Below are 21,320 nucleotides of genomic sequence, written 5' to 3'. Positions count from 1 at the left end.
TGTAGTTGCACAGAATTCACGAAGCATTTAAAACACTAATATACGTTTTACTACCCTGCAACAACACAGTAATACAAAATAAATTAATATCTACACACATTAGCACTTCTACAGGACAAATGCCCTCTCAGTATGTTATATGCCCCTGGCTATTCCATTTGCCACTATCTGTAATGAATGTTTCCACTGACCTGACCTTTATAAAAGGACAGTCATTCCAGTGAAGATACCCTTATCAAAACAGCCACAGTCCAGCAGCTTAATTCCAAAATGTTATGACTGTGAGTAATAAGCAATACTGATAGTAGTAGGCTGTGGGAATATACTGGTAACCAGGAGTCTAGATAATGTCTTTACATACCTCAATTTAGGCTGAGACATGGCATGACAACAAATGAGGGACCTGCAGAAAATATCCCAAACTTTATTGAGCATTTTAATACGAATCTGCACAAACCAAAAATAGTAGCCTTGTAATAAGCTTTTTTTTTTCGTAATTACCGACATATTCCCAAAGGAGTTATGTAAAGTAACTAATATGTATGTAAATAATTTAAACATGTTTACTGAAGATAATAGTATGGGAATAATGGAAAATAAATTTAGGCTTTAAGGTGTATTATATTTTACTGCTAACAGGCCTTACACAGATGAGCACAACATTTGCACCCATTGCCCTCTGTACCAGTTATGTTCGTTTCTAGTTTCTAGTTTTACATGGAAACAAGTTATACATGTAAACCTAAACGTTACCCAATTTCCCTGTCTAGCCTCTAGCATTGTTGTAAACCAGAAAATCTTGCAAGGAGGGATTTATGTCCTTTAAAGGCAGTTTCAAGAAGCTGCATGTCTGTGTGCAATCATTCCGTCAGTGAAATTCACTGGACCTATTTACTACTATCAAAGCTAAACTAACCATTTGTGGGCACTCCTTACATGGAGTGAATTCAGCTACATTTATGGCCTAAAATATTTAACTGTGTTCATTCAGCTTATATAATCTCTACAGATAAACATGAAATGAAATGAAATGCTAAGAGGCAGCTGAATATGAGCTAACCCTATGGTGTTCAATACCAGTGTGGGCTAAACTGTTATATAGAACAATACTAAAGGGGTTTGGAACAGTGTAACTGTTTGGAATGGTGATGAAGCACCATAAATCTCTTTTGGGAAGAGATGGACTGGCATTTGTGATCCAAAATAATATTCCAACATCTGTACCTGACCTCATGCTTTCATAGCTGAATGCAATTAGCTCATCACAGTAAGGTTCAATATCTTGTCTAAAGCCTTGTCAGAAGAGTAAATATCTATAACATTATGCCAAAACACCAAACTATTTATTGTTAAAATTATTTTTATCTTGTAGATACAACAACATAATTGTCTTCACATGAAAGTTTTATCCTGTTAAAGGTCTTTTGGAAACACATTTATAAGAGGGGTATACACCATCATTTATCTTCATATAAGACACAGCTCAGCATACAAAACCATGTACAAACAGCTGGATAAATATCATGCGTACAAAAATAGACAACTGTTTCACTGGTTAACTGGAGCATTATTGCCAGCCTTGATTAATTTACAATGTACCAAGTGGTGTTTCCAAGCCTATGGGGTGAAAGGCTGAACTGGAGACAACCAAGGATAAGGGCAACATTAAATATACACTACCGTTCAAAAGTTTAGGGTCACCTCCGATTGTTTGGGATCATCATTTCAAGAAATATGAAACCAAAGTTGTTGCAGGTATATGTATACAATCAATGGCTGTAATGTGATGTTAATTATTCTAACTGCTACAGAGAATATATAATAAGTTGAAAAATGGCTCAGATATTGTTGCTGTCAGGACAAAACCTTGTACATTCACATTTGTATACTCTTCAAAACCATCAACTTCACTTTACATTTCCTCCAAACACTGCAATGAACCGACCAATTGAAACTGTGCATTACTTGCAGACAAATCTTTTTCTTTCTTCTTTTTAACATTAATTTATATTCAAAGTTAAGAATGTTTCTACTTATCCTGTAAGGTGCCATTTGTTTGACTGACAGCAATGATATGCTAAAAAATATGACCAAATCATGTAATTTTGTAAGAAATTGTTTATAAATTGATAAATACAGCTTATAATTTGATCATTTATTTTTCCTTAATTTCTTTAATATCCTGTTTTTCATAAAATGTTGATTGTGATTGTGAATAAACTATTGATATATGTTTTAGTTTGTTCTTTAAAAAAATTCAATCCATAATATATAATATACTTTTAAGAAATAATTACAAATATGACTTTAATGATTTTAAATCTCTGAACGGTAGTGTACACTCATCTGTCTTTTTCTGTCTCTACATCACCCTCTCTCTCTCTGACTCTCTATCTCTCTCTCTTTCTCTCATACACACACACACACACACACACACACTCCCATGCTCATTCCACATCTTACACACACCAACATACAGTCCATCATTAGAAAAGTTTGTCATTGAAACTAGAATTTACACATCCATTTAAGAGCTTTAAAATAAACACCACATACAAAACTCAGAACTTTGACTGTGGCCATGCAATGAAAATAATAACAACAAATTCGTTAGCTTAGTTACAACAATACCAGCAGGTCTGTACATTTAGTCCATTTGCATTTCTTCTGTAGTCATCACTGGGGAGCAGAGCTCAAAGTAAGAGCAGCAGTCATCTGGCTTTTCAGAAAGCTCAGTAATTATCATGTCATTACATGTCATACAGTACACAGAACTCTGCTTTCAGTAATTTCAGTAGACCAGGATTTCATATCAATATAGAAAATAATGCCTTGATATCCACATATTGACATTGTGCATTGACGAAAACCAATCAAGAAAAGGAGGAAGACGGTATAGCATTATGGCAAGAAACGGCCTAGAAGAGCACAGATAAAGATCAAGGAACAAGAGATAAAGAGAGAATCTTCAGCAGAGGCAAAGATGCAGAGGAAGAATATCTGACAGAGGCAAGTGTGGATATAAAGTCCAGTGTTATGTAGGCTTCTCTCCTGTTGTACTTGTGCTGACTGGAATTGGCTTTTTTTTACACATCCCGATGAATGATTTTGGTCTCTGCTTCTTGGAGTGGGACATCCTATGAGAAAATGATATGAATATATACACATTATCATATCAAACATGGGTAAATCATAGGGAAATGAATACTCTGTTTAAAAAGAGTTGTAGGGATATAGTATGTAAACATAGTTGTTTAGGTTTAGGATTTAAGTTAAATATAGTTGCTATTAAATGCTACTCGTAAACTGCTGCTTAAGCAATGGTAGTTAGCCTTGCAAAATAATATAAAAATACCATGATATAATAAGGTCATATTTTGGATATTATATTTTAATCAACATTATTTAATTTTGATTTATCATATACATTTTGCCTAACTGTTATTACATTGCAATGTCAGTTTTCAAAGCCAATATTGCAGTAGTGATTAGCAAACAATGATAACACCCTGAAAATTTCAGGCCTCTTACCTTGAATGTGTTCTGTAAGATGCGCAAGCGGTGCAGCTTCTCATTAAGTAAGGGGTCGTTACAGCGACGGACAAATGAGCGTTTGTACTCCAGACGAGTGGAGGGCCTGTGTTCGTTTACAGGGGACAGACTGGCCCTCTCCAGCGCACGGTACAGATCACCCAGAGAGTCAGCTTGCTGTCTTCGCTCCATCTCCATACCTGCAGAGGGCACCACATATTTACAAGAATGATTCCATTAGGATGTGATAGGAGAGCCTCAGTGTAAAGCAGTGGCGATTGCTCTAAGACTGCAAGGGAAGCTCAGCTTCCCCTAAAATGTCAAAAAATAAGTGATCAAATATATACTGTTGTGTGTACATGTCATTGAATAAATATGCACTACAACGCGATTAACGTTTGTTCAGAATCAGCTTCTTATCGCTGGTAAAGACGCGGCTTTCCTCTCAATCATTCCCGCAGTTTAACAGTGATTTAAACAGTGAGGACGCTGAGCGTCCACAGAGTTCAGTGGAGAAGCAGCGAAGTGCAGTGAAACGAGACCAGTGATTGGATAAATGCTGGGCTTTGTCCCGCCCATCGGACGCTCAGCGTCTCTGGGGGTCTATGGGGCAGTGGGCTGGCCTCAGCTGGCCCGGACGCTCAGCTTCTGCATGATGATTGGATGATCTGTCTGAGGCTGAATCCCTTTTTGATTGACAGCGAAATGAACGAATGAACGAATCCTACACCAAACGAACCCTTTGGTGTAGAGATCCGTGGGAGCATTACATTTTCATTCTGTTCTGAGTTGAATCAGACTATCTTAAACCTCTTAGCGGCATTTTCTTTGTTAAAAACGACTAGCGACAAATCGAGCTTCTATTTCTGGCGGTTTTTTGTAGCTGCTTGTGTTTGGAGACTGACTTCTATCACTCTTTCTGACTTCTATCGCAGTTTCTGACAAGCGGGTGCTGCTGAGCCCCTCCACCGTCACAAAGCACTCACAGGCGGACATACTTCACATGGGCCAAGGCCGTTTTAAGCAGCCTAGCTCTGCTGGACATTGAGAGGACACTAGTGAAGTCCCTGGAAAAGACGCATTGTTGTTACGACAGGGTCACAGATCATTTCGTTGAAAAGGAACGGAGGGTAGAATTTACGTATAAATAAACCGACACATTTTATGATGTAGGCCGAAATTGAGCTTCCCCTCCTTGAAAGACCAGCATCCGCCACTGGTGTAAAGGTACAATATTGCGTAAACAACTGAAGTCTTGTGTCAGTCTGGTGTTCGTGATATGGCCATTTTTGGAATTCTAGTGGGTCTTAGCAGATTTCTCTCTGGGAAAAAAAAGAATAGTGTTTTAAAAAATATTGCCCCCTGTAGATAATAAAAATGTTCAGAATCTAATCATTTTTGTCCTGTGTACATTTATCTGTTCTATAACACTGAACCCCCGTAATGGACAAGATTGTTAAGAAGTCGTTATACTAATATTGCTGCATAAAACCTACAACATGGACAAAAATTATTGGAATTTTTTTCCTTCTAGACATGAAACTAAAACTCATGTTTACATTAAATAAATACATTTGTCAGTGAGGCTGCGCACCATTATGAGGAGGATTAAAACAGTGAATAAAAGCTCCATACTCCTCAAGGGCCAACGTTAGACATACACACATGAACCAGTTATGTCAACACCCTGGTGGTGGTGTTGGGGGGGGGGTTTCTCAATCATGTGGTTGATTTGGGAAAGTGTAAAATATAGTATTTAAACATCTCTCTCTCAATGTGATATATATATATAATATAAAATATATATAATATAATATATATATATAAAATTTGTTTTTTCTTAAAAATCAGATTGTGAGGCGCAGAAATGAAGAAGTAGAAGAGAAATTAAATAATGTATAAAATAAACAAATGTATGTTGGTTTACTCCCAATATTCTATTTTGGATTTAACATAAAATGGTCAGAAAACTGAACTGATAATCATTAGAGGGACCAGCAAACTCCTGTTTAACACCCTCAATTTCAAGAGAAAGGTTGGTCTAGCATAGGTCTACAAACTTTTGGCCACGCAGAAGTGAACCTTGGCCTGCAGTACTGTTTGTATGTTAACTTTTGTGCCCTCATTGCGTACATGGAAATACATAAATGTAACAAAACTCATTCTAATATTGTCAATTCAATACATGATAATATTACATTACATGTATCAATGTTCATACTTCCATTTTGTACAACCTCATAATTCAGATAATACGTTGATATTTATGAGACAAATGTTCACTATATATTTCCTATCAGATTTGACAGGTTTACAATTACCCCAGGATGCGATTTTCAGAATCAGAACATGGTGCACTGCTACAAAATGACAACATGATTTTAGTAGTCTACTGTGAAAGTGAGTTTAGAGCTGGAGTTTCTAATATAGGCATGGCAGACATTACAGAATGACACATGAATTTTGTCATTTAATAATGGTGTATTCAAACCATGTAGATGAGCCTATTTCTCACTCCAACTTATCTGATTAGAATGTATGTTAATTTCTGTCCATAGTTTGCTTTAAATGTGATATTTTTGTGGCTATTAAAAGAAATGCATGTACTGCTACCAGCCCTTATTTAAACAGTCAACTGAAAGACAGCATTTAAGTTGATAAGTAGCCTGCAAACATTTTAAAAAAAGTGTTCATTTTTTTAAAGTGTACAGTTTTGTGTATGGAAAATAAGATGTTTTTTTAAACACCTTAGTAGTTTAATTGAGTGATATACACTTAAGCACCCCTGAAAGGACCACTTAAGGCACTGTCCTGAAATCAAGGGGGAGGGTGAAGCGGAATTCCTACACTCCCCCAAAACTTACTTATTGCTTTCTGTGTAGTGCTGAACATGGGGTGGCCACAGAGAACCACAGAGGCTCTAGATAGGTTTCTACAGGCAGTTCTACCTTGCTCTACTAAAGACGACCACTGGGTGGCAGTGTGACAGCTATCAGCAATTATTTCTGTATTTACTTTTGTGTGTGTGTGTGTGTGTGTGTGTGTGTATATATATATATATATATATATATATATATATATATATATATATATATATATATATTTGGACCGGTTCTGAGGGTCACACTCTTCCTAACCTTACTTCATCTTATAAGCTCAGTTTGTTAGACAAGCTTGGATGCAACAAATTTAGTGCAACACACTTAGACTGTTTACGACAGTACCCCAGGATGTTAAGACAGCTCAACCATGTTCCAGATCAGACCAGACAATACTCCAGTTCAGACCTCAATCTGCCACCAGAGCACTCAATAAACATCTTTACTTGCAGACTGGTCTCTTCGCTTCATTTTGATGCTGCCAGAAGACAAGTTTACAACAATATAAGGCATGCAGGGTGCATACACAGATCTCTGTTTGGTCCCCTTTGTGAAATACAGCCCATATAGGCAAGCTGATTAGACAAATGAGGAAGACTGATGAACAATGCTATTATTCTGTGTGTTGGACAGATTTGCTGTCTTTGGCTTTTTTGAGGGGCTTAAGAAAGGCAAGGGAATAGAGAAGAGAGATAAGTGGTGGTGGTGGTGGGGTGGAGGGGGGCGCTCTTGGGGGGCTGGAGGCGTGTTCCTTTGCCCTATGCATCAGTCGACATTAACGCAGGCTGAAAGCACTCTTCCTCATGTGCTCTGGGGCACAATGAAGTCTCTGACAAATGTGTGTGTGCGGGAGTGTGAGTGTGTAGGGGTAATATGGGGATGTGGAGATGACAAGTGTGAGAAATGAGAACTGTCAGAATAAATTAGGATCAATTAGGACATATCTTGTAAAACTCTACCTAAATAGAGGTTTAGAGAAGGGCATTCAGCCAAAGATGCATAACTTCATCTAATTAAGAGTACTGATGTCACATTTTTATCAGCAATATCCAATTCTCTCAGTGTTCAGTGATTATGTGTGATTTCCAGCACAACCTTATAACTGTGATCTCTGTGGATAGCAGGTAGAGAGGTGGATAAAAAATTAAATTAACATTGTCCAGCACTATCAGTACTACAAATGCCAACTTTGTATTTATATATAACACATTTTATTCTGCAAAACCAAATGAGAAGTTAAAATAAACATGAACTTTTTGGTGTATTTTTACAATGGAAATGCATGGCAATGCAAAAAAAAGAAAAGAAAAAAAAAATAGGAAAACTTCTTAAAGTGAATGTGTGAGTGAGTGTCCCCCTGCGAAGGACTGGTGCCCCCTTCAGGGTGTGTTCCCATCTTGCGCCCAGTGATTCCTGGTAGGCTCCAGACCCACCATGATCCTGAACTGGATAAGCGCTTACAGAAATGAATGAATGAATAAATGAAGTTCCTTAAAGAGATATTGAGCTGACACAATTAAACTGTTAAGATGTATATCTGCGTGGTCATACTTTGGATATACTAAGCCTGTCATAATTATTACATTATGGATTTATCATACCGTATTTTGCCATTTCCTCAATAATTTTTTGCTGACCTCTGTACTGCCCATTTTGATTACTTGTGTGTTGGTTTAAATAAGAATGATTTTCCAATATTTTAGCTAGTGGTGCTGTTCTGTTCTCTCGTTTTCTCTGCTCTCTCTGTCTTGTGGCCATTATGTTGGTTTGGTCTTATAGGTCTTATTTATTTATTATATTTACATTATATTTTTATATTCCAATCACAGTGTCTGCATATTCTTATCCAAACATTCTTAAATAATTCCAAACTAAATTTTTGCTAAAACTTAATTGCCCTTTAAAGGGGTGTAACAGCATTATTATGCAGTTACAACATATTGACCACAAAAATATGGCTATTGTTACAGTCCTAGTATATACAATCCAAAATGACTAATGAGTCTTGATATATTTTATGATTGTTGATAAGAATTAATAAGAGGGGATCTGAAATGTTTAAAAATTACATTTTAAGCCAGTAATTTACCTTTAAAATTCCTGCTGTAATAATGGAAGAGTAAGCAGTTGCAGATAATGAATAAATGAATAAACAAGCCCTTGCAATGAAGACCCATATATATGCAACACCTCTTAAGCTTCGATGGTATTTTTTGATACCTTCTATTAAAAATAAATCAGTCACTAAAACATTTCTTCTGTTTAGTAGGCAATTAGGTTTTCTGTTAAAAAATATGCTCAGGCGGAAAAACTGTTTATCTCCACAGCTAAGACTAGACATATTGAGCAGTGCTACTAAAAATGGAAATATATGGTTCTTAATTGCAAGGGCTCAGATGTGTAATGATGCTGTTGTTTCTCTGCATGGATATGGAATGTTACCTGAATCTCTGGTGTAAGCCGGTCCAAGCTGATATCTCTGGGCTTCTCTGTGTTCAGGCGCTCCAGCTGTGGCAGCGAGGATAGCATGCAGGCCGCTGTCTCGGGGCAGTGTGAAGCTGCGGTGTTTCCCCATCCCCCCTCCACCTCGGGCAGTGGCACATGGCTGGTTGGGTGGACTCGGCTGTCTGGGCGTCGGGGGCCCATAGCGCTCTGGCAGAGGGCCACGCTGGGCAGGGAGAGTTGACTGGCGACGGAGCTCCACAGGTACAGCTCCATTAGGGTCCAGGAAAACAGCGTCATCTAAAGGAAGAGTCTGCAGGTAATGCAGGCCAGAGCTGGTGAGTGGTGTCTCAATTAGATCCTGCCATGAACGCCGCTGATTAGCTGATTTGCGGCCAGGAGAGCTTGAGCCACTTAAGCTACCCCCTCGCTGAGGCTCCGGTAGGAACTCCTCATGGGGGGAACGTGGCTGGACAGTTTCGGTGGATGGCGGCCGGATATGTTTGGGCTCCAGGTAGGGGCTCATTTGCTACAAATGAAGAAAGATAAAAGTGAATGAGCAGACAGCATGGTGGATAACACCATCACAATGAACACAGAAGACTTCTCAGAGAGCAATGACACTGCTTTACCAATAAGTGTGCCTCTGTAACTGCATATGAAATTGTACAGATGAAAATGTACTGAAAGTACTATAGTACTGAGCTATCAGAGAAAATCCTATAAGCTCAAGTGTTGACTTCAGGCTGAGAAAATTAAAATCCTCCCTAGGATTTAATTCCAACTGCCTGGACATTGCTGCTGTTAATCGGAGCTAACTTAGAGTTACATAGGAAAGTAGGTCCACTGTCCACGTTTGGGCCACACCCTCGGAGAGTTATGTCTGTTCACACTAGACCAGGATCTTTTCTCTTTGAATCAGTAACAGTTAAATATATTCATGTACATATATGAAAGTGCCTATAATGAGCAGCACAGTGGCTTGTTGGGTCTCAGCTTTGGAATCTTCAAGTCCTATCTAAGTGAAGATTCCAAGTTTTCCTGCCACAGTCCAAAAACCTGGAGGTTAGGTCAATTGGTGTGAGTGAATAAGCGTGTATGTAAATGAATGTCTGTATGCTTGTGAATGAATGTTTGTATGCCCAGATATGGTCTGATATTTTATACTGGGTGAACCATCCAGTTCCCGATGCTGTCCTTCCGGAGGACAGTTGTGCCTGGTTGAGAGAACGCTGTTTGGTTTAGCTGCCGTTTCTCTCCAGTGTGTATGGGGATTGAGTGTTGAATAAAATACAGTGACCAACCAAACATGACTTTAACCAAACATGTTGAAACAACGAGTAATAAAACCAGGCAGACTGGTCTAATTAGAATATTCAACACAACCAATTTATTGGAGTGACCAGACCTTTCTATGATAGTACCTATTTGTGTTGTTCAATTTTACAGTGTCAATGACATTTATCGTAGTAGTCAAAACAGGTGAAGTGGCATGACGACAGAGGTATAAAGTATACCAGCAGGACACAGAGAGAAATGTGGCCACCTCTGTGCTGCCCTAGAGCTGTCACCAGCAGTTAGCCTTTGAATCTGAAAGTGCAATGCGTGCACACATACAAACCCTTACACACACACACACACACACACACACATACACACACACACACACAGCTTTTCTACATGGGAATATAGGAATCTCCTGGACTGGGCTTCTCTCATTAAGATAAGGGTCAGCTGCCATGCGAGATCCTTTGTCTGAATTTACAGCCACTAAACCAGTCTCCAGAGCTTTAATAATTAATTTGTCCTTCAGCTTCACTCGTCCTCCTCTTTCACACATTATTCGTCTTTTTTTCCCTCCCTCGCTCTCATCTCCATTTCATCTTCCCTTTCCATCTGTTCACATGTTTCATATCTTTATTATCTTTAATGTGTGAAGCACTCCTCTCCATTTTGTGCAGAGACAACATCTCATAGTGCTTCTCCTGTTCAAAGCAAATTAACTAGGTCGGTAATTGTATCTGCAGTGAACCTCCACAAAGATTGGTTGCTGACCAATTGCCCTGCAAACTGACTTCTGAACAAGGGAAAGCATTTTAAATGCAGGACAGACATGCATAACATGATTCTGTTATAATTTTATATTACATTTTTGTCATTGTCCAATGAAAAACATATATCTAGTAAAATAGTAACTTTACAGGATAAGGAAAAACCTTGAATTTCAATGGAAGTCCATGTAAAAAAGAATTTATTCTCAAATTTTATATAAGTAAGTCTGGCATATTTCAATTGATCCATTCATCATGAAATGTTTACACAATGTGAAGGGCAGATGCTGTGTTTAAACTATGTAGTAAACTAAAAACTCCACGAAAATGGAGATACATAATTTTCATTGGACAATGCCAATATATTATATATACCATGGCCTTATCTAACATTTTTAAATGTTTTAACACTTTGCTTTGTAAAATGAAGAACTGTTAACTGTTGTCCATAATGACAAATAATGACAATGATTCCTTAATTATATGTTGAAAATATAACTTCTAGAATACCTTATATTTGAAATAAAAATAAAATCTCCAGAGAGCAATTGGTATAACGTTACTATACAAAAGTGATTTTTCTTTCTAATATCTTGCAATTCTTTGTAAACATGCTCTCTATTTAAAATAAAACAGGATCTAAAGCTTTAATTTAGTTTAGTAGGCTGTATTTTTCCATTTAAACACAGTTTATGCCCACTTCTAACACTGGACAAGAAAGCAGTAATACTAAACAATGGGAATGTCTGATAAATTGTTCTTTGTTGCAAGGGCTCAATTATTTATAATAATGTAATAATTACTTAGTGGTCTGAAACACTTAATATATTGCAAGATCATATTCAGTCATGATCATGCTCAGTGCTAAGCACCAGGAGCCCGTAGGCACTGGGGTGTGGGATTATGGAAATGATTCCAAGGCTAGATTTTGTTACAAATATGCAAATGCACATATTCAGTTCTGAACTATGTATACATTTATATAAGAAACGTTGCTAATCATCCAATATATTTGGTAAATGTAAGAGCATCAGAATATTCATTGTGATGTCTAATTTTTTTTTTTTTTTTAATGACCTCATTCAATTTATAGTATATCATTAAAGGAGACCAGCTAAAGCAGGGGTTAATGCATGACAAAATGGTCCAGGATGAACAAATATTTAAACCCTAATGCAGATATCTTTATACGGGTCATTGGGTAAAGCAGGACATACTAAGGCAGAGTGAGGATAGGTGTCATATGGTGGTGGAGGGCTGTCCTGTTTAGGCATGGAGGTCATGTGATCAGTGTCCTCATGGTCACTCTCACTCCAGTAATCTGAGGAAGAACCAAAAAAGTACCATGTTTACAGTGTTATGAACTGGGAAACACACACAATGCTATAATGGTTTCTGGCTCTTTTAATCACAACCGACAGTAGCCCATTCCATTTGTAAAACACCATTATTAATTCCATAAAATTCAAACTCTTGTTAAATGGGACATTCTGACATTGTGTCTGTCCACACTCATCAGTCAACCACCTTGTCACAAGAGCATTTTCAAGTCAATAGCTCAATATATCCAACCCATTAGAAAAGCCTTACATATGTTTAGGGAACCTGTAGTTCAGGCTGCAGGAGATCAGAGAGAGGGAATAATTGATTTGACAGAATGAGTGGAGCATGAAGGCTTCCTCTCACCATGATCCTGCCGAATCCTCTCCTGCTCCAAGTGAGCTGCTGCTGCCATGTTTAATCGACTCAGCCACCTGTGTGTGAACAGAAAAAAAAACAACTGTCACCAGGGAAGCTGCTAAATGCTAACAAAATTATCCTTAAATGTTGTACAAGTGGTAAAGAAGTGAAGAACAGAGTTCAAATGGAAGCAGACTTGTAGCTTTTGTGTATACACAACATATAGTGTTTGCAAAAGTCAGACACTAGCATGTTTCATATATTTCATTGGAAGACAGGGCTATTTAATTTATGGGAGCAATATCTGAATAGATTTGATAAAATATCATTAATCATTATCTGCACAGGAAAATAAGTGAAAAAAAGAATATATAGAATTCTTGTTAAGACATTGTCTCCATCAGGTAAAAACACTGTGGTTTCTTATTTGAAAAAAAAAAAGGATGCTAAACTGCCCAGAAGATTAGTCAAGAACATGCAATATACACAAAAAACTGACAAACACACGCACAAAAAACTAAATATTAAAACTAGAAAAGCTTAATATGAATACACTTGGTTTGTGAGAATTAGGATTGTCACACATCCCTCAGGTTCAGTACAGAGCCTAGCCCCTGGGGACTACATTTCCCAGGACACCTTGGGTGATCATGTGACCTCCAGCATACAGTCAGCAGCCTATCACAAATCAGCTTCATCTGATTACTGATTGTTTTCACCTGATGGCCTATTTGAACAGTTTGCTCTTTGTGAAGTATTATTGCCGATTCCAGTGTGTACTAAGCTTTAGTATGTCTCACTGTATTTTCTGGTTTATGACTTTTGGCATTCTTTTCAACTTTGTCTTTGCTTGTTTTCTGACTATGCTTTCTGATTTAGATTTTGGTAATAAACATTTTTAGCCTCATTTGCATGCATCCTACTTTGGCCTGATCCTCACAAGAACATTCAATCATCTTCTAAGACTGAAGATTTGATGTGACCCTGCCAATTACATTAAATACTTCAGAAAACATTAAATAATGGAAGCCAAATTAAAGCTGTGTATTTATAAAAAGAAAAAAAATCTGATATAAAGTTTAGTTTTAGAGGTTCATTTGTAATTTTCTATTAAACATATAATTCTTGCCTTTTTTCTTGTAAATGAATAATTTGGCGGTATCAGATTTTTTTTTTATATGGAAATTATCAAAATCAAGGGTAGTCCCTGATATCTACATGGCATTGTTTCAATACGTGCCAACTGCAAGGAGCCATTTAATATGTATGGAAATATTCTGTTAAGAGGGCATGAATTTAATTGTCTCTTTTAGCTTGATAAGAATGGTGTGATGAGTGTAGTGCTTTCTTGCCTGTTCATGTCATCCACGTTATCTGCTGCAAAGTAGAAACTCTTGATTTTGGGATGGCATGCTTTAAAAGCACTTCAGTGGAAAAGAAAAATACAAATATTAGTATCTTTGTGGAGATGTGAAACCTCTATTTTTTGGGAATAAAACTTTAAACTCACAATTTCTTGCGGCATTCATTCGCTCGATCAATTTTGAATTCAGGGAGGCTGACAAAACCCTCTGCTTTCTCATCCTGCAACAGAAAAACAAAACTTTTACTGAACTCAACTGCTAGTACATATAAAACTCTAGAAGAACAAAGAGAATATATTAGTTTTTAAGCAGAGTCAGGTAGGGACTGGTTTAAGACCAACTTATTAAGCAATACTTCAAATAATTAATTTTTTTTTACCACATGTAGCATGTAATATTTATAATAGTGATAATTTTTACATCTGTTCTATAAAATGCAACTCACTTGAAATAAACCATTACATTGCTTTGTAGTCTCAGAATGAAACAGTTATATGGTCCATAGAGTATGTTCCTCCGTGGGGTGGCCATTTTTAAAATAGATTTAGTACATAACCTCTAATATATCAAGGCCTCTAGGTGTCAATACAATGGCAGCTTTATAACATGAACATGTATTGTTGGAGAAAATGATTGCTCCTTTAAAACCTAATGACCTGTATGGTTACCCAAATTTTTGTTTCTCACTCTCATAATCCACTAACCGTGCATATTAGTCTCATAGGAGATCCCTAAGAATGCAAAGAGTCTGCTGAAATAAAAAGGCTTAAGATAAATTAAAGAATAATATACATAGGCTTGCAGAGGTTGAGTACACTTCAAGCCTCACCTCCTCATTGATGTACCAATACAGACATGCGTCCTTCAGCACTACCCAGTACTTCTTCCATTTCTGAGAAAAGTAGCTCTTAGCGTCTTTTTTCTTCCACAGCCAACCTTCACAATCTCCCTGCCCTAGGTCCTTACAGGAAATCCGCCGCTTACTGATGGAGGACATGGAGCCGGCTAAGAACAGACAGAAAGAACAGAAAAATCACCTTTCTGTGATAAGAAAGAGCACAGATTACTGTAGCTATACACTCAGATCTTATATTGAGAAATTTTAAACATACACAAAACAGCTGAAAATTAAACATGAACAGAAAAATCATACTTTTTGAAGTAAAATAATCTGATGTGATATGTAAACATGGAATCACTTCTTAGGAAGCACAATGTATACCATACATTGCATAGGAAGCTTTGAATTCCTTATGCCAAAAAAGGCATTATATTTCCATATATCATCGCTGTCCAAAGAAAAATATGTATCTCTAAAACATGAGAATGAAAAACCTTAACTTTCAGTGGAAGTCAGTGTAAAGATTTTATTATGGAGCATTTTTGCTGGTCCATTCATCATGAAAATTTCACACAGCTTCTCTATTCAAATGATGTACTATACTAAAAATCAACAAAAATTGAGACATATGGTTCTCTTTGGATGTCAATGATATTCATGCATTCAGCCTAAGTTATAAGCAGTGTTTTTTTCTTAGACTGCTTCATGAATGAGAGCAATTAACCAAAAACAGGTTATTTACAAATATCAATATTATTTGCATATGATTGAAACAGCCTGTTTAATGTTAAGGAATAAAAATTGGCTGGAAATGGTCATGTAAAAATTCATTTGGACTGTTTAAGTGGAGCACATAAAAAACATACAATAAAACTTACATGACAAATACCCTTTAATATAAGCTGGATTTTATGTTTAGGCAATAGGCTGTTTATATGGTGAATAAGACTGTGAAAGATTGGGTCTGATTGTCTGGAAACAATAAAAAAAATTATACCACAGTCCATTACTTATAGTGTGAGATAACATTTTTCTATGTCAGAAAAGAGCTAAGTGTCTCACCTTTTAACTTTTTCTTTGACCTTGACAGCGCTGAAGACTGATCGAATGTCTGCAACAAGTAACAGAGCCATTAATCAAAGCACCGTCCACACTTAACCCATCACCTCCAGCCTTGAGCCTCAACAGAGACTATTAAAGCTCCACTTACATGATAAATGGACGACGTATCTGAGGAGGGTGTGGTCACTGAGTCTTGTCGCAGCATCTCCATCTGTAGCGCAGGGACGAGGGCAAAGTGGGCAGGGCTACTCCCTTTGTCATTCTTCCTCCGACTTCGCCTACTGCTGCTGCGTCCTATCATGTACTCCTCTGTCCCCGACTTCTCCTCCCCAACATAACGAAGCAGGGAGTTCTCTGTGTGTACAGTTATGTGACGATAGCCGAGAATTAGTGGAATATGAAAAACTCATTCCATTAACACAAAATGCTTCATTAAACTCAAGTACTGACTGAAAAACTGGCACCGTACTGGCTCATAGTTCTATAAACAAAGTAAACGTCTTATTTCAGGGGTTCACAACAGTCCTGGAGGGCCACTATCCAACATGCTGTGGAGATTTTTCTGCTCATTAAGTTTAAGTGTGTGTGCTTTAACAGGGGAATCTGCAAACTTTGCAGGTCACAAGACCTCTAGGACTGGAGTTGTGCACCATCTTATTTATATATGTAAACCAAACATTACGCAACATTCACATTACCTGAGTTTAAGAATCTTGCTCATTTAACAGTAGGTAGACAGTTCCATCTTTGCTGCAAAAAATGCTATATTCTTCCCTGCTTTAAGGATTTTTTCTGTAATATGTGAGTTCTATCTCAGTATATTAAGATAATGTCTCATTATTTTGAAATATTAAGTCAATATATTGGGGTGGCACGGTGGCGCAGCAAGTAGTGTCACAGTCACACAGCTACAGGGACCTGGAGGATGTGAGTTCTAGTCCTGCTCCGGGTGACAGTCTGTGAAGAGTTTGGTGTGTTCTCCCAGTGTCTGTGTGGGTGCTCCGGGTGCGTCGGTTTCCTCCCACGGTCCGAAAAACATTGGATGGATACCCAGATAAACAATACTCACATACTACACTTTGCCTGAATATCGAATGAACTATGACATGAGTACAATCGTAAGCCTTTTATAGGTGCAAGAAAAGTGCTGATTTAAGTACTCTTTCAAAGAGATGGGTCTTCAGTTGGTGTTTAAAGACAGCAAGTGACTCTGCCATTTGGGCACCCAGGGGAATTTACTTATACAATTAAGGTGCCGGGACAGAAAAAGTCTGGATGCTTGTCTTCTGTGCAACTTGAAGGAGAGTGGGTTAAACCAAGCTTGAAGGGCTCTTCTTACACATTGGGTTTCGCCATCTGATCATTGCTACCAAACTCTATGTGATTAAACCCTGCTCTCTCCACTCCACAATCTATCATGGGGTAACTAAACAATGCTCTGTCCCCTCCACCAGCTACCTTGGTGTGATTAAACCCCACTCTGCCTGCTCTGTGAGCTCCAGCTGTTATGCTTAGAAGGAATGCAATGGTATGCAATGTGATGCCTCCCAACCCTATTGTCCATATTTTTATATGATTATGTTTACTATCAATTGTTTTCTTACATATAGCTTGACCTTGTCTGGTTTTGGACATGCCATAACAGAACAACCTAATAAAGAGTACATTAGGTATTTCTCTTGCTATATTAGTATGCAGCATCAGTTTTTAGAAATAGTTTAATATTGAATAGATGTTAATAAATAATTTAGTCAATACACTTCTAATATACGTTCAGTGCAGATAGTGGTTTCTAACTGTGACCAAGCAAAACCACATTTTTAACTAACATTTCCAAAACTGTGTCTCACACAAAAGACATACATTTTGTGTCCTGGTGTTGATCAATGCTTTCCAAAATGTATGTAATCACGTAACTGGGAACATTTTGGGATTCAATGGTTTAGGCACAATGTGCTTGCGAGGAGGAAATGACCACAGGCTGCTGGCTTATAAATCATTAAAGGCAGCATGTTTTTTCCAGCCTGTGTCACTAAACAGACTATTATCTCTGCTCCTACTCACTTTGCCACGGAGCTGCTTTTGGCCAATCGGATGCCAGCATCTTACCAGGAGCTCCTTCTTGGAGTTTCCATGGCAATGAAATACCATAAAATCCCAAATTCTCAAACAAAGAGAAGGACACACACGCAGAGTAACGACATAACATGAGGAAAATAACAGGCGAGGGGAGGGAGGGAGGATCGACACAGAGCAAAAAGCCACAGATTAAAAAAGGGTGTGAGAAGAAGTAAAAGGGTTTGAGGGAATTGGATGGAGGCTGAATCAGTATTCATAGGTTGAGATGTGACCAAAGGAAGGAGGTTAAACAGCTCCTTGCCGTCCTACTGCCTGTCTCTCACTCCCTCCTCCCTCACCCACCTCTCCTCAGCTCTTTCTTCAGCTTGGCTGGGTCTTCATAGTCCCCCACCCAGTTATACTCCACCGGCATGGAGACGGGCCTCAGTCTGCCTGGCTCACACACACCGAGCAGTTACCAGAATGATCAGAATCACACGCCACAAAAAACACACAGAAATCCCATAAAACTAATTTACAGAATACTCTGAATAATGGGATTTTAATTCATCCAAACCCGAACATCAATTCCACACATTATTTCTGATAGCAACTGTCTTTAAATATAGTACTGCCTAAAAGACAGAGACCACATTTTAGTTGATTCATTTCCAATCAAATCAGCAATTAAGCCATTAAGTCATTGGTTTATTTTTAACAATTACACTGAAGCCTCAAAAACTAAATATAACAGAATTTTATACCATATTTAATTACTTCCTTTCATTTTTCAGTGAAATCAGAAGGATGGTTTTTCATAGCTTCAAAGATAAGTCCTAGATGTTGCTTGAATGTTCTGCTTCCCATCATCCAAAAGAGTTCAAATACAGATTTAGACTTGTCCATAGATCAAATTAGATTAATCCACAAATCCTTATTCAACATCTCTAATGTACTTTTTGAGTGTTCTAGTATGTATACATTTTCCATTTAATTTTCTGCAGCATTCATGACAGTTACACATCTTTCAGACCCAGAGCTTTCTCCTCAAATGTTTAAGAATTGTTTTAGCACATAAAAAGGTCTCTCGAAATTGTGACTTTACTGTAATATATTCATGTAGAAATAATGCACATATTTGAATCACCTAAATTCATATTTTTATCCATGCTGGTCCCATTCACCTGATACAGTTCAGGTCTAGAGTTCAGACGAAAGCAGAATTTTTAACTAATGAATATGGAATACTGTCTCAAAGCAATGCCATAGCGAGGTTGATTAAAGAAATATGCATCTGTGGGGTAGACTTCAAACCATAGCAGTCTGGATGGAGGAGAGCAGTTCAAAGCATGTACCATATGTTGGGGTGTTGTCCCTGCGAGGAGGCGGGGCCTGGTTCTGTTCGTATTCATAGCAGTAGAGAACAGCATCCTCATCCAGCACTGGAAAACGCCGCCGGCATTCCTGATCCAGGAAAGAGTTCGGAGACTCTGAGCCTTTAGCCATGTCTCGCTGACATGACTCGCTGCTTGGACCGGTCTCCTCCCTTTGAGAGATAGATAAGAGTTTGGTGTGTATCTGTCTGGGTGTAGATTTGCATAAGTGCGTGTACAGGTATAGGCAAAAGGTCAGGGGTCCCTGATCACACTATATGTTTGTAAGTTAAGTGCAGGTCTTCTACAGAGACGTCTAGCATAGAATTCTAAAAAAACACCCTAAAAAAGTCACATACTTTCATAACTGTAATTAGCTGTCATTGCTGTAATATGCAATTAGCATGTTATTTGTTGTGCTCTTGTTACTGACCTTAAGCCCAGAGCAGGTAAAAAAAATGTTATAAACCAGATATAAACCAGTCAAACTGATGAACAGGCACCTCAACAAAGGTGAAAGAACACCCACCCTATGTCTGACTTACTGCCAAAACGCATTCATCTCTGTGGTGCTTTTTTCAAAATAAAAGTTTGGAAAAAAACATATTTTGTTTCCAGGCAAGCTACATTTTCTGGTCTCTTTTATTAAGTAAGCTTTATTGGTAAAACAGAAAGGCATTAATAAAGACAGGCATAAACATACTAATTTCTTCAGATTCCTTGCACCCCACACAATGGCACTGCATCCTCTGAATTACAAGGTTATTAAGGAATTGGAAACGCATAGCTAATACAATGCTGAAGACTAGTACATTTATTTAGCTATTCCAGTGCAAAGGAGTGCTAGCTTGGGTTAGATGTTCTGAATTATGAGTTTTTATGTATATGTATGTATGTGTGCATGTACCTGGGTGTGTATGGTTCTTCCGGTGGTGGGGGGATGTAGAGGTCCTGCAGGGCACAGCTGTCTCGTCTGGATGGGGTGCTGAGTGTGCTAGAGGGCGTGGCAGCACTGCTGCTGGGGCTCGGCGGTATGATGGGCTGAGAGAAGATTGCTAATAATTAGTTTTTCCTGGATCAGTTAGTCATTTTCTAAAAAAATCATTCTTTAACTGATTAAATAGACATTATACTGACATCTGGTGTCCTGGATGTTTCAGAGATTCTGTATTAAACCTTATTCAAACATGGCCACTCCCTTATGGGCATTTGCTCTATGAAGTATATATTGTAAGTAGGTAAAGTAAGTAAATCTTTATTTATATAGCACTTTTCTAGAGCAAATCTCAGTGTTTTCCAAGACAAAACAGCACAATTTAATCCAATAAATGCTACATTTAAATAGAATTAAATAAAGATAGATAGTAAAAGCCACACCAACATAATTCCAGAGCTATTAAACGTAAGATGATAAAAACAAGTTTTAAATGTTTTTTAGAAACAAGGACAGAGTGTCTGATGTGAGTGGTGTTACTGTTCCTCAGCGTATTATGCAAAGGCTAGTCTAAATTTGATTTTAATTCAAGTCCAGGGATAGCTAATAGTCCCTGTTATGAAGATATAAGAGTCCTCACATTATTAAGAGGACATAAAAGCTCATAAATGTTTGCTGGAGCCTCACTGGGTAAAGCTTGTTAAGTAAGCACTAGAATTTTATAGTCGATGGCTCACAGGAAACCCTCAGAGAAAGTCCAGGACTGGTGTAATATGCTCCCTCCTTTAGTTTTGTTATGCTGCTCCATTTTGAACAATCTTCAATCGAGCCACATCTCTCCGAATCAGACAGGTGAACAAGGCAGCAGTCCAGACGGGAGGAAATGAAAGCATGTTTTTTTTTCAATGTCTAGAAAGGTGAAGGAATTTTTAACTTTTTGTCACATGGGATACAACTAGACTGCTTATGATACCGCACACCCAGCCCCCTGGACACAGAGGAACACCTGAAACTAAGAAACTAAAGAGAAGGAAACCACTTCAAGAGGAATCTCCAACCTGGAAATGAAGGCCTTGTCCTGAAGCAAGGGAACTCTGCACCTCAC

At 37.9% G+C, this 21,320-nt stretch overlaps 1 protein-coding gene across 4 annotated transcripts in view; it reads right to left on the bottom strand.

The window, feature by feature from the left end:
- Positions 1-929: 929 nt before the first annotated feature.
- Positions 930-21,320, bottom strand: part of cnksr2b (connector enhancer of kinase suppressor of Ras 2b) — a 51,909-nt gene continuing 31,518 nt past the window's right edge. For 2 of the 4 annotated variants that reach the window (XM_066645916.1, XM_066645917.1), the window contains exons 10-22: positions 20,189-20,322; positions 19,264-19,454; positions 18,272-18,361; positions 15,999-16,204; positions 15,851-15,899; positions 14,777-14,952; positions 14,094-14,167; positions 13,936-14,007; positions 12,590-12,657; positions 12,121-12,224; positions 8,853-9,381; positions 3,532-3,731; positions 930-3,137 (exon numbers count right to left, since the gene is read on the bottom strand). In XM_066645916.1, coding sequence (XP_066502013.1) covers positions 3,087-3,137; positions 3,532-3,731; positions 8,853-9,381; positions 12,121-12,224; positions 12,590-12,657; positions 13,936-14,007; positions 14,094-14,167; positions 14,777-14,952; positions 15,851-15,899; positions 15,999-16,204; positions 18,272-18,361; positions 19,264-19,454; positions 20,189-20,322 — 1,944 coding nt within the window. In that variant the 3' untranslated portion in view covers positions 930-3,086. The remainder of the gene's footprint in view (positions 3,138-3,531; positions 3,732-8,852; positions 9,382-12,120; positions 12,225-12,589; positions 12,658-13,935; positions 14,008-14,093; positions 14,168-14,776; positions 14,953-15,850; positions 15,900-15,998; positions 16,205-18,271; positions 18,362-19,263; positions 19,455-20,188; positions 20,323-21,320) is intronic. The other 2 variants (XM_066645918.1, XM_066645919.1) reach the window with 1 other exon arrangement.

Source organism: Hoplias malabaricus, chromosome 15 (genome assembly GCF_029633855.1).
Source record: "Hoplias malabaricus isolate fHopMal1 chromosome 15, fHopMal1.hap1, whole genome shotgun sequence".
Classification (NCBI taxonomy): domain Eukaryota; kingdom Metazoa; phylum Chordata; class Actinopteri; order Characiformes; family Erythrinidae; genus Hoplias; species Hoplias malabaricus.
This window is presented reverse-complemented; position numbering and strand designations above follow the sequence as displayed.